The sequence below is a fragment of the Eretmochelys imbricata genome, chromosome 1 (assembly GCF_965152235.1).
Source record: "Eretmochelys imbricata isolate rEreImb1 chromosome 1, rEreImb1.hap1, whole genome shotgun sequence".
Lineage (NCBI taxonomy): Eukaryota > Metazoa > Chordata > Testudines > Cheloniidae > Eretmochelys > Eretmochelys imbricata.
In genome coordinates this window covers 261,396,850-261,410,849 of record NC_135572.1, presented here as the reverse complement: position 1 = coordinate 261,410,849, position 14,000 = coordinate 261,396,850, and the positions used below count along the sequence as shown (strand labels likewise).

Here is a 14,000-nt window from a genome sequence, read left to right as displayed (position 1 = left end):
ACCTAAAGGGGCTCTACAAGCCCTGGTTCCAGCTGGGGGAGAATTTCCCCCAGCACAAGCACTGTGGAAGACAACCATAAAGCTGCCTCCTGAGAGCCTCCTTGCAAGCCCTGATGCGGGGGGCATGCCAGAGGTGGGACTGAGGGCAGGAAGGGCATGTTGGGGGCAACGCTGTAACAGGCAGCACTGCAGAGATTCTGAACAGCCCTGGCAGGCTGCAGTAACCTAGGCAGGGTCCCAGCCCCCAGGATGAGGAGGGCTGGCCTTACCATGAGGTGAACTGAGGTGGCCACCTCAGGTGCCAGACTGGGGGATGAGAGGGGGGACACTAGGACCCAGAGTTTCAAAGTTTTGGCCCAAGTGAGGGGGATGTGGGCGTCATTTGAGCTCCCCACCTCAGGTGCCAAAATGTTGTGGGCCGGCCCTGACAAAAATGGATTAAAGCCACCTTTGACTCCACTTTCCCTGCATTGCAAGTTTTCTGCAGTGCCTGAGGGGCACAGCACACAATCTCACCCCTTGTGTTCTATCAATAAATTATTCCTTTAGGGCTAGATTCTTTTACTCACACTGGGTAGCGCTTTACTCCAAAGGTAACCTCATTGACTCCATTAGGACTATTCACGGAGTATATACTATTCACCATGAGTAAGGGGATCACAATCTAGGACAGCCAGTTTAATTGCTGAATTACTGGGACAATGTAGGTGGCATCCTACGAGAGGCCTTTCCCTCTAATAAATTCAGCAACTCACAGAAGCTCAATTTGTTCTCAGCTATACCTGTTTCAAAATCAAAACCTGAACAAAAGTGTGGAGAATTTGATAGTGTTTTATTTTGTATCATTTCATTCCTGGCATATTTCACTTAGCAGTACACTACAAAAGAGGGTTTTTCCAATAGCCACAAAATCAAATAAATGGCAATATTCAAAATTAACTTATTAGGATTACTGCTCCAAAGGACAAAAACTCCTTAGTGCACTCTGCAAATATTCTTTTCTAACTTTTCCTATCAGTTACTGTGGAAAAGAGTTAAGCCAATGGCCAGCATATGAAAGTTTGAGCTTTAAGAGAATAAAATGCCGACCATACACAAACATTTTTACAGCAGAGCGGAATGACTTTTCCTTTCATGGGCTGAGTACCTGCAGTACTCCTTCAGTGAAAGAAATAAAATTCCCTGCACACCATGTAGTTTCCATTGGGAAAAGTAACCCCTTGTTCATATAATTGAAGAGTTTCAAGCTACAGTACCATACAGAAAGAAATTGGCTTTTATGTATAGCTGCCTTCTCATGGCTCACCTGTTGTGAAACTGTTTTTAAGCTCAGTGAGATAGAACACAGCTGTGTTCTTACAGGCAATAAACCCCATTGCAAAGAAGAAAGCTGGTCAGCTGATGACCAGAAGCATAGTGACATTGTAGCGCTGAACTTCCTAATGTTACTTTTTTCTATAAAAAGACTGAAGGCAGAACAGTGTGAAGCTAGATAATCTTAACCATTTGTACGGCTGGAGTTCCTTTTGGCAATAGGTGGGTAGCGGAGTGAAATGATATTGGCAGCAATTGGTCTGCCCAGTTGTTGAGAGGGAGACCGACCTTCTAGTTTATAGTTCTTCAGTAATTTCTCTATAGAACATTTAATTTGAATGTGATTGGATATTTTTGAAAACAAAAACAGAACTCAGTCAGAGCAGTACTGCATTTGGCAGAGAGTGTGTTTCTTGTGATGGACTGTATTTTGTGCATGTAGATCTTCACCTTTCGTTGGATAAAATCAGAACTACTCATCTGGGTGCTGTGATCCCTACACTGCTAACAGCTAAAAGAGATGTAGATCTGAAAGAATTGAATTTCACCCCTCCTGTTGCTGTGAAATTTTGAGAGGGAAAGACATCCAGCACAGTGGGAATCATGAACTCCCTATGTGGCCATGCATTTGTTTCTATGCTGACTGCCTAAAACCCTGTAGATTGCTCTGATTATTTTGTTGTTTATTTTGCCTGCCTTTCCTTATTTAGAAAGATGGTTAAGGTCAGATGTTAGCAACAACCCAGGCCAAGTCTGAACAGGATGGGAATCTCACTGGACAATCCAGTGAGATGACACATGGCCACTAGGTATCCTACTGACACTTCCACGTCACCAAGAATGGGTCCTGTAAATATTAAAATAACCACGTCTACCTGGAAATGCACCCACATAACTATGTAATGAGTTGGCCTGTTCAACTGGATGCTATTCCTGAAGGTGTTCCCTCTGAAAGGCAGTATTATTGACTGGAGTGGCCAAATTTATTGGCCAAATGCTGCCCACAAAGTTCTACAGCAGGACTATGGCTACAACCAACTTTAAATGTGAAAATATGCTCATACCTCTGCATTAAACAGGAGTGTAATTGCCATCTATTTCTCTTTATGCAAATTAAGCATGGAACTGGGGCTCCTGGTAAACTGCTAATATGGCTCCCTCAAATGGGTCACGTTTGGGTGTCCCCATTATAGCACAAATGAATTGCTAGTTTCAGCACTCGAGTGACAGAAGTACCGTCTTCTAAAGGCAATTAATATTATCGTCAAACATGGTAGCACTCACCCTTTCCTTTCAGCTGAAAAGCAATTAACCAAATGATGTTGCAGTTGACACCAGTGTGAGACAGTGTACAATTTCACGGCATACTACCCAAAACCAAACTGTCACATCTTCATACATACTGCCCTTGCTGAACCAGTGCAGAAATCATGTCCATTTCTAAACCTGGCTATCTTGAGCCCTCTTGGCCTACAATTTTTTGCTAATGTGCAGCTGGGCTAGCCCATCAATTTCATTTGAATAATATTTTGGGTTATTAACCATTATGGTAGCTGGGTCTTTGGGATGAGATCTCAATTTTAAAACTGTCTGAGGGTTATCACTCTGGAAAAAGAGTTTGGTTACAAAACACAGGAAATTCTCACAAAAATTGCCTCAGGGAGACGGTGGTGGGTTGTTGTACAGTTAGTTTTGATCTCAGTGAAGAGAACCTGCTAGAGACGCATCACCATGGAACCATTTATTAGAAGGAGAAGGAAGTGAAATCAGATTTTAAAATGGTATTTGATTGAATATCTTTCAATGCATGAGTTATTGTTGGTTTCTATCCTTACTATATGTTAATAGATAGGTTTAATTATCATTTTATAAGTTTTTCTTATTGATTAGTAACATTGTGCTTGTAGGCTTTATGTGGGAATGAGAAGTTTTACCAACAAAATTTTGCAGCCATACTAGTTAGGGCTTTCATTTTATATTTTACAAATTAAGGGTCCGATCTGGACAATATGTGGATCTCCAAGGAAAACCTAGGTGTTGCAGGGAGTGATGTTGCATTCACTCTTCTTTCTGAATCAGTATAGAACCAATTCCTGTGATGTTAGGATGCACTTTACTCTGGAAATTTCATCTTTTGGATGAGACAGAAAACTCAAATCCTGACCACTTATGGTTTTTTAAAGATCTCATCTTCTCACAAGAGCAGAGGGTATTAACTCCAGGTTCCTGGCCAATTTCCAGTTTGGGCAATTGGATTCTTTCTACCTAAATTCCCTCTAGAACCTCTTTTTGATATAGTGTTCTGCCATTTATGTCCTAAACTGTATGCTATTGAATAACTGTCACATTGCACCCCAGAAATGGTTGCATTTCAGTGGTGGGTGTGAAGATCTCTAATAGTGTATGAAGTGCTCTGGAACCTTTTGGCAAGAAACGTGCTATATAAAATGTATATGAAATATAAATGATATAACTCTACAAAGTTTCAGAAAGTTAGCACAGAATGGTGAAATAAGTAAAAGATGCTCTTTTAGACCATTTATAAATTACCTTAGTTACTACACCACTAAGAGAAAATATTACTTGGAAATGGCTTCTAAAGCAACAGAAATAGAAATCAATGGGAACTCCATGGTAGAATCTTCAGGCAAAGTTTGGATCTAAAAGGCTACAGGGGAAAATTCATCCCTGGTGTCATGCCCCTATCTTCAGTGACAGGAAACCAAATGGCAAAATTTGTCCCTGGGTGAGAATGTGAAATAATACTATACGTTGCTCACTTTGACTGGCCTCTGGTTCCGAGTCTTCTCGTTGTTAACTGTGGAAATTGTTGTCTTATTATCTGCAAATAAATATAGTGACATGTTAACAAATCCAAAAAATCACATATGCTAATACTGTATTTTTAATATAGCCTGTTTTGGGCAGCACGAGGGAAAGGAAGAGAAATTGTATTGCACGTAAACAGGGGAACCACCAGAAATTTGTCACCTAGTGTGCACAATCGCACTCACCCTGCAACAGCGCGTAGGCCCAGTTTCCCATTCCAGTGTGTTGCAACTTGGTGCCCAGGGTCGGTTTGGCCTGGTGCCAGGTTGCAACGCCACTCACTGAAATGGGGCCCTGCGACCCTCCATCATGATAGGTTTAGACTCACAGCCCCTCTGAGTGGCAGTGCAACCCTGCATGCTGGGTCACACCACCACCCAGTTTTGGGACCCTCCAAATGGGGGCGCCAGGCAACCTGCCTATTTTCCCCTCTCTAGGCAGCTGTACCCCCGCCCATTGGCACCCCTGCCAATGGTATGCACCATGTGTAGCAAACAGAGCTGTGGGCATCACTGCAAGTACATGTAAAGTGTGATAGGAGAAATCGGACCAAATTAGCCTTTTCTAAAAAACGATGTTTTAATTTAATCCCTTTACTGAATGAGGCAAAATAACAAATAAAATTCAGAACAACTCCACTCACTTAAATGAAGCTGCTCTGAATTTATACCAGAGTGAAACATGATTCGTAAACTCTAAGGGCACAGTTCTGCCCTTAAGCTTATTGAGAGTTTCACCTAAAATTGGGCGTACTATTAAAGTTGCTCATGTATGCGTTTGCAGGAGCAGGGGCTTCATGTTATCAGAATAAGACACTAGTTACTGGAAAATTTACTCAGTGTTCTGGTCAAATAAGCCTGAGATTTTACAATTTAGGTAACTTTTGGTTATGGAATATTAATTTGTGGGCAGCATCTCATCTTGATGGCTCTGGAAGCAGAATGTTTCTTAGAATGCAGTAATTCTTTCGGGGCCCCCACATTCCTGTTATTAAAATACTCACACTGCTACAAGAAGATTCCTTGGAAAGAGGTTGCTGTTTGCCAGAGGCCACAATTCTGCTAGATGAGGTTCACAGTTGTGTTTACAGGGATAGGGTAGTGTTAACATAGGCTCAATCTACACTCTGGATGGAGAATAAAGGTCCATCTCACAAACAGGATTAAGCAAAGAATTTGAACACTGATTTATGCCCAATAGACAATGAAGAGGACTGGTAACCAACACCACATCTTCAGTGCTAGCAACATTTAGGACTCCGATCATTATTAATTCAAACAGTAGATTGTGCCTTCAATAACTATTGATTCCTTCATGCAGCCTAGTCCCTCCACCAGTGCAGTGCCCCTTTGTATGGGTCTGCCCAACTCCTACCGAGGTCCAAGAGAGTGGAACCCCCTCACAGGAATGAGCTCAGTCTGCAGTATCACATGAGGCATGATGAAAACTCTTTCAGCAGAACAGCCATACAAGAAAGAAAGCAGTAGGCCTTAAAGATTGGTATGGAGGAGGAATTTCTTCCTTTATTTTACTCCTAGGCATTCTATTTTCCACCCTAGATTATTGCTGAATTTTTCTCATACTTGATGAAAGCCATGTAAAATTAATTGAAGACAAAGATAAAAGGAGCTGTTCAAACAGAAGAAAATGTCAATTAAAGATTAATTACATAATATGGACTTTTCCCATAAAGTTGTATTTTACCACAACTGGTATCAGCAATCAATATCTAACCCTGACTGATGATCAAAAGCTATGGAACGGGCATTTGGATCAAAGGTGTTTTATAAAGATTATTACAGTATCACATATTTGGCTTATTCTTCACAAATATTTCTTGCCAAATCTACCAATGGTTTTCCTTGTGCAACAGATAATCGATTTGTGTTTGTTTCTCAGAACCTTGCACACACTTTGGCTTGTGTCAAAAATGCTACGTATGTTCACACTCACTAGGCTGTTCAGCTTTAATTTCTGGAGCAAAACTTCAGCAAACAGTAAAACACTTTTGTGGAGCTGTGAAAGTTCACAGCCTAGCTGTTTGATAAATGAGCAGACGGGCAAGCAGCCCCTCTTTCTTTTTTTGTATGGATTCAATGAAGCCTGCCTAAAGAACACCACATGCTGTTCCAGCTACTGATCTAACATTCCGCAACATCTCAACCTTCCAAATTCCCTTTAATTACACATTAATCCCACCCCTCTCTCTTTCAGTTTCTGCAGACAAGGTTGGGGGCTCCACAGGGCTGTGGGAAAAAAGGCAGTGTTGAAGAACCACTTTCTGGGGATTTTTTTCCTTTTTTTCTTTTGGTGGTTGCCGTCACTCAGAACGTACCATTCCACTCCCGAAGTTGAATATTACAGCAGTGGATTCAAAAGCAAACTTACTCCATTTTACTTTTACCCTAATTTTTCTTTCAAAACCAAACAAAAAACAAAAAAAGCAATGGAATAACTTTCAAAGTCTGTCAAGTGCTGATTAAGTGTTATAATGCACACTGTAAATGTTACCTTATGAACCATATTCTGTGGGAGTTCTTGAAATTTAGAAATCAGACATTTCTACATACCAGGGCAGAAATGACCAGGAAAAGAAAAGAATAAATAAAAGCAGAACATCAGCTGATTTGCCTTTTTTTTTTTCCCTCCCAAATCCAGTACGTTAAGCAGTAAAATATACTTTCTGGAGCACTGCTGAAGTGTGTGTTGCTTATAACAATATTCAGTATAAATTATTTTTTTAGAAGTCCAGCAAAACCTTAAAGAAAAATTCCAGGATTTTTCCAGCAAAGGTTATGGGGGAGGTATGGTGGGGGGGTGTAATTTCAAGCACAACTAATGTCATTATTTAAAAAATAACTGTTATTTTCAAACGTTTATATTTATATGGTTATAGATGACTTTGTTCTATCTCCATGGATGGAGCTAGTTCCCTGCCAAGTGGCAGGAAGTGAGGCTGAGTAGGTTGAAATCACTGTGCATTGAAATCAACGGGAAAAGCAGACATGTGTGATTGTTGGTTTTAAAATGTGTTTCCACTCTGAAAAGTGATGATAAAAACCAGCAATATGGGGTTTCATATTTATTGACTTTCAGTGACTGACAGAGAAAATTTGCTCTTTTTAATAAGTAAAGATGCTTTTTGCTAGCTGTCAGAACTGAAAATTCAGCTTAGGATCTGAAAATTAAGCTAGGTTCTTTCCTTCCCATCACCAGTAAAGAAGATTCTGTGGGGCGGCTGCAGATACAAGTGAGGGCAAGATCTGACTCTACAATTTGAACTTGTTTAATAATTCTGTTGGGGATGTGTGAACAAGAATAGAATCCAGCTGCATGCCGCACGGCAATGTTGGCTCTGCGGTAGCAACAGAGGTAAAAGATATCGTGTGAAATCGTACCAATACTGGAGCCAGTGGGAATTTGCCATTGATTTCAGTGAGGTCAGAATTTCACCCCATATGTCCCTAAAGTGAGCAAATATAAATCTGAAAACAGAGAGCTCTGCTGAATAAGGAGGAGTCATTTTACATTGTCACTTATTAAGACTAAAACCACATTTTTACACTAAACTTTCTTTTATATGAAGGTTCACTTGGGCTTTTTTAGGAAGATGAGGCCCAGGAATTTCACATGAAGATAATCTGTGCTCTCAACACCACCTCAGGAGCCCGTGCTCCACTGATTTCCTTCCCTGCTTAATAACTTCAGCTCTGCCCCTTTCATATGTGCCTTAGCTAAGTTCTAGTCTTTCCTTCTTATGAGAGGGAATCTTGTGTATTTTCCTATGAGCTATTTAAACATCTCCCTCATCACTTTGTAAAATAATCACACAATTAAATAGTCATACCTGATGCCCCTATTAGCGAGTGCCTGGGATTTAGATAAGGCAGGATTCATTACATCCAAAAATCAGAGCTGTATATTTTTCTTCTCTTTTGGACTATTACCAAACACATCTGTGTTTGTTTAACCCTTTTGATGTTAATCCTGAAATGTGGTTTTATGAAAGTGGACAGAACGACTGTGTTGTGTTTTAATGTTATCAGTGAGAAGTACATGAGGGACCCTTTTTTCTGTATGTCTGGTGGGGACAGGTGACCTTTCCTCTCTGAGGTTATAGAGGACACCAGAGATAATGGGAGAAGGGCTCCCCTCAAATCATTCTTATACATTTGAGGTTAAACAGTTGCAATGTAACATACAATAGCTATTACATAGCAACAAAAACGAGAAAAGAAGTGGGTTTTTTACCCACGAAAGCTTATGCTCAAATAAATCTGTTAGTCTTTAAGGTGCCACTGGACTCCACAATGTTTTTGTGGATACAGACTAACACGGCTACCCCTCTGATATTATATAGCCATTACATTAAGAAGCATTTAATCCAGCGGTATTTTTGAAACCTAGAATAGTTGCCTGAGTAAATCTAATTTAAATATCAAATTAAATGCACTTTTGGTAACTCTTAAGACGTTGAAATAAACAGTAAACAAGTCATATGTAAGGCTCAGTGCAAGTTACCAAAAGTTTTATAAACAATAATATAGAAAAATATACAAAAAGTGCAGATATCTATATTGTACTCTGCATGAGCCATGTAAGCATCAGCCAGGGATAGCTGCAAAAGATATAACTATGCTGCCGAGGTACACCCTGCCCTTCCGATTTATACCATCTGTAATTTCTATTATTGCATCACACATGCCTCAGCAGTATGAGACTCAAACACAACCAGGGTCCTCTCTATCTTTGAAATGAGAAGTGTATTGTCTATTCTACCTTTAACCCCTGCACCAGGGGCCATCATCCCTTATCCCATTCACAAGTGAGCTGTGAACTTTCTACTTCCCAATTATTCCACCTAAATTCTTCCCTGGTATGAGGCTCAAAAACAGCTTAGGCCTCAGTCTTCACACTGACAACTAAGGATGGGAGAGACCAGCCATCTTTGAGGTCTTGTGAAGACTCTAGAACTTTTTGGTTTATTAGTTAAAATGTTGGATTTTGCAAAACCTTTTCAAAGAAAGATTCCCCTCCATTTAAACTGTTATTTTTCAAAGGTACATTTCATTTTTACAAGTGCATTTGAGCTAAATAGAAGCCTGTGCTATACTTTGCAAGTCTTTCTACTTCTAATTTGAAAATTATTCTTGCCATGCTCCTAACGCTATCAAGGGCAACTAAATAAATTTAGAATAAAACAAAAACTCATATAGTAACAGCCCAGAACTTGAACTCTGCCGGAACAAAACAGAACTCCCACCACTAAGATTCAGAGTGCCAGTCTAGAACTCATGATTATCACGTTCTAAACAAGGCAAGAGAAATTCTCTTACCCCTGCTAATAATTCCTTCCATTCAGTTTCCCCAGTTTCCCCAGCAGGGCCCGTCATTCACTGAACATTGACTGATGAGCTGTACACTCCCTGTGGCTTCCAATACTGCACCCAGAGCACATTCTTTGCTTGTGTGAAATGAGATACAAAACACAGTGTGTGCTATTCCCCAGTTTTAGGGTAATTATTTTTATTGCTCTGGTCTAAGACAACTCTGCCAGGGTGGTCATTCTCCTCTTGTTCATTGCAGGGGTGAGCTCACTCTCTCAGAGCTGGGCTATCTGTATTTCCTATTAGTGTTAAAACTCGAATCACAAATACTACTGGTACCTTCAATCCTATACAGGAAAGGTGGGGTTCTCACAAGTGCGCCGCTGTGACCTAACTCTGCTCCCATTTAAGTTTTACCTACCACTCCAATGCCAAGTGCTTTTGAAAATCCCACCTGAAACCCCCCACCCCCCCACATACATATTCTAGGATCAGTTCCCTAATTATAGGGCATCATGTAGACGTGCTGCCCCATGAAGAACAGAAGGAATGCATTGTGCTGCAGAAGCACACCACTGAGATGCAATTCCTCCAGAGCACCCCTTTTCCACTGGTGGGAAGAAGCATGATAAATCAGCCCACTGTAAAATAATACTCCCCGCCCCCAGCGTCCATACAGCTCTGCTGGCCCGTGCATAGTGGGGGAGGAGGCATGACCTGTGCCTACTCCTCACTCCCTCCATGCCCACTTATATGCGAGGGATGGGGGAGGGCGGGAGCATTGGGAGGGTACTTTGCCCCTGCTCCCAAAGCTGTGTGATTCCAATGGAGGAATGAGGTTATAATCCAACCCTAAATCTAGATTGTTACATTGAGGATTGCTATGTCCCAGTTGACATTATCAAGCAAGATAAGGCAGGCTCTTTGCACCCACTTTAATCACTGGCCCTTGTTCTGACAACTATCTGTTCAGTAGGATCTTACCCTGCATACAGTCCTACTGGCTCGAGTCCTTTAGGGAAGTTTGTGAAGCCCTTGCTTGAATCCAGGTATGTACAAAATCTTCCACTGTAAGAGTTCATCCGGCCAGATGAAATTCAGGCTAATTCACATGTGACACTGCACCCCATATTCTTCACAGTGATATTATTATTGATAGGATTATGGCATAATTATGATGCATTTTGTACAAGATAAGACATGTGAGGTGTCATTGAAAAGGTTATGATTTTCTGAATATGATTATCCTATTTATATACAAGTATCATTTTTGTATCTGAAGTTTTGAATATTGACTATGTATCTGTACTTCAAATTTAGTTACACCTGGGTAACGCCCACTAGACAAGATGCTTTCAATCTAGATAAAGGGTGGGGAAGGGCCTATTCAGGGCAACGGGCCATTAGAAAGAACAATAGGCCTTAGGAGAGGTTTATCTCTCACCTGGTGAGCCTTCCTGAGAATGCTACAGACAGCCTGTGAGTGATGGCTGCTATGACTCTACAAATGTGTGACCAGGCCACAAGATGCTGGACTCCACCTTGGGATGTCAGTATTTTTCCACAGACTGCTCTGGGAGCCAAGTTTTGAAACAAAGGGTTCCCGCCTTATGCTAAAGCTATGTGAGGTAGGGAGTGACATCATCAGAGGCTCTTCATTCCACACACAATAAGATTCCTGGAAACACCTGAGGAACAAAGACTGAACTGGGGGAAGTGCTGGACCCAGGCTAAAGGGATTTCTAGCCTGTGTATGAAACACCTGGGGATTCCAAGCTGTAAAGCAAGCACAGCTTGCCCCTTAAGAATCTGCAGCCTGCTTGTATCATTTCTCAGGGTGAGAATTGACTAATTCATATCTCATCTATTCAGTATCTTAATTTTATTTGCTAGGTAATCTGCTTTGATCTGTTTGCTATCCCTTATAATCACTTAAAATGAACTTTTTTAGTTAATAAATTTGTTTTTGCTTTAATCTAAACCAGTGAGCTCTGACTGGAGTGCTTGGGGAAAATCTCTGCTTGGTTACCACAAGTGTGCATTGTTCTCTTCACATTGAGGGATAGGCGGACAAGGTACTAAACCCATATACTGGCAAGATTTGACCAGGGCAGGATGGAACTGCTGTGGGGTCCCAGGGTGGGAAGCTGGTGGTTAGACAGCCTGCATGTAACTGCAGCTGGGTGTGTCCCTACCTGTATGAATGCTGGTGAAAGTGCAGGCTGGAGGGCTTTGCAGCTTGACAGAGCAGTACATTGTGAGAGGGAGCACAGGCTGGTGGGTCAGGGGCTCAGTGGTACCCCAATTCCAGATGGCACGCCAGGGGAACCCCGTCACAGCACAATCAAACAGACTGTTGCTTTTTCAAGATTAAAGAACCATTGAACACTTTGGCCCAGACTCTCAGTTGAGTTGTAGCTGCCTGTAATGGCCAGGGTGTAGGCAACTGGACCAGTAATGTCTGTTGGGCCAGGGTTGTTACCAGGCAAAGTCAGGAGACGGGTTCCAAGGTCAAGCCAGCCTAGGGTCAATGTCAGGATCAAGACAGAGGGAAAAACAAGGTTTGTAGCCATAGCAAGCCATAATCTGCATTGTTGCTCAGACAGCTCCCTGGGCCAATTTCCTAGATTAAACAGTTGGTGTGGACCAATCAGGCAGCCGCAGGGTTCTGTTGCTCTGGCCTCTTCAGGAAGTACTTCCTGGCTGTCTTTGCCTTTGCACTTTAAAACCACTGAAATGTGCAGTCTGAAAACTGTTGCACATGAGGACAAGCTTGTCAGGAGGATACTTACAATGCACACTCCTGATTAATACACAGGGCCTTGCCTGTAAAGTAACCTTTAACAAGGGCAAACTCATCTTCAGTCCTTTCCTCTGATCGATTAAACTAATTCATTTGCTTTAATGAGGGAATCGCATTTCCCTCATCTTTGAGTCCCAAGCCAATTGGCTCTCAGGACTCTAAGGAAACATTACTGGTGAGACGGCACAGATGTATTTTTATATTTTGCTAAACACGTACGTACTGTGTGTGACTGCCCTCATTAGTATTGGACCTGAAGTCTTTGGTATGGACAATTGTCACAGAAGATACATTTTTATTAGATATTGTTTCCAGCCAATACTGGGAAGGAGAAAAAAGAAAAAAAAAAGAACTAGGGGGGAAAAAGGTGTTTAAATCTAAGGATCGGTGTGGTCCACTAGACAAGGTGCTCGCACAGGAGTCAGGAAACTAGTGCTTAATTTGTGCCAGGACTTGCCGGGACTGAGCCCCGGCACCTCTAGGCTTGCTGTGTCAATTATGAAAGTAAAAACATTGCTTGAGCCCCGGCACCTAATTGCTTGAGCCCCAGCACCTCTTTCGTTACCAATTAAGCACTGCAGGAGACCCTGGCTCTGCTGCTGAACTGCTGTGTGACCTTAGGTACGTTTCTGTGCCTTAGTTTCTCCATCTGTAAAACTGAGATAATATTTACTGGCAGCCTGTATTATAGAGGAGGTCACATTAGATCAGTGGTTCTCAAACTTTTGTTCTGGTGACCCCTTTCACATAGCACGCCTCTGAGTGCGACCTCCCTTATAAACTAAAAACACTTTTTAATATATTTAACACCATTATAAATGTTGGATGCAATGCGGGGTTTGGGATGGAGGCTGACAGCTCGCGACCCCCCCATGTAATAACCTTGCGACCCCCTGAGGGGTCCTGACCCCCAGTTTGAGAACCCCTGCATTAGATGATCCAGTGGTTCCTTCTGGCGTTGAACTCTGACAATACCGTGGATTGATCATCTAGCAAAGTTTGATTTTGAAAAACTTTTTCAAGTTCTTAGAATAAAAAAAGTCTTAAATAGAGAAGGCTTGTTTCTTGTTTACACTAAAGCCTTGTCTAGATTAGAAGGGGTTTGCTGGGTACAGCTATATTGGCAAAGCCTCCTAGTGTAAATGCAGCTTACAGCAATAAAAGTGCTTTTGCTAGTGAAGTTTATACAGTTCCCCAAATGAAATAAGATATACCAGCACAAGGACTTTTATGCCAGTAGAACTGCATCTACTCAGAGGCTTGTGCCAGTGTAGAATGTCATAAGAATCAGTGACATTACTCTACTCCCCCTTTACATTTAAAAACGTGGGACTTAATTCTCATTCGCATCCAGACCACGTTACACCACTTTGGCAGCGTATGCTTTACACTGCCAAGGGTGGTGTACAGTGGCCTTAGTATGAATGAGAATCAGCCTATAATTTTTCGCATTCTTCTGGATGCCGAGTTCTTTCTTTTTCCCTTTTAAAATATTTATTTGCTGCAGCTGGCCAAAGACACAGCAGCATCACATCAAAATAAGGAAACAATGCAAGGAGATATAGAACCTCCAGGCTGCACAATGGAGTTGCATGAAGAACACTGGGAGGGAGCATAAACCCATCACGAGACACTGCAGAGTTCCCCTTTGTAGACATTCAGGATCTCCAAGACAAGTGTTAAAACGGAAAGTTGCTGTGGGGGGAGATTACATTTTCAGGAGGTGG

At 41.7% G+C, this 14,000-nt stretch overlaps 1 protein-coding gene across 1 annotated transcript in view; it reads right to left on the bottom strand.

The window, feature by feature from the left end:
* Positions 1-14,000, bottom strand: part of RFX4 (regulatory factor X4) — a 107,537-nt gene that overhangs the window by 67,003 nt on the left and 26,534 nt on the right. Inside the window, exon 6 of the mRNA XM_077833337.1 lies at positions 4,095-4,156. Coding sequence (XP_077689463.1) covers positions 4,095-4,156 — 62 coding nt within the window. The remainder of the gene's footprint in view (positions 1-4,094; positions 4,157-14,000) is intronic.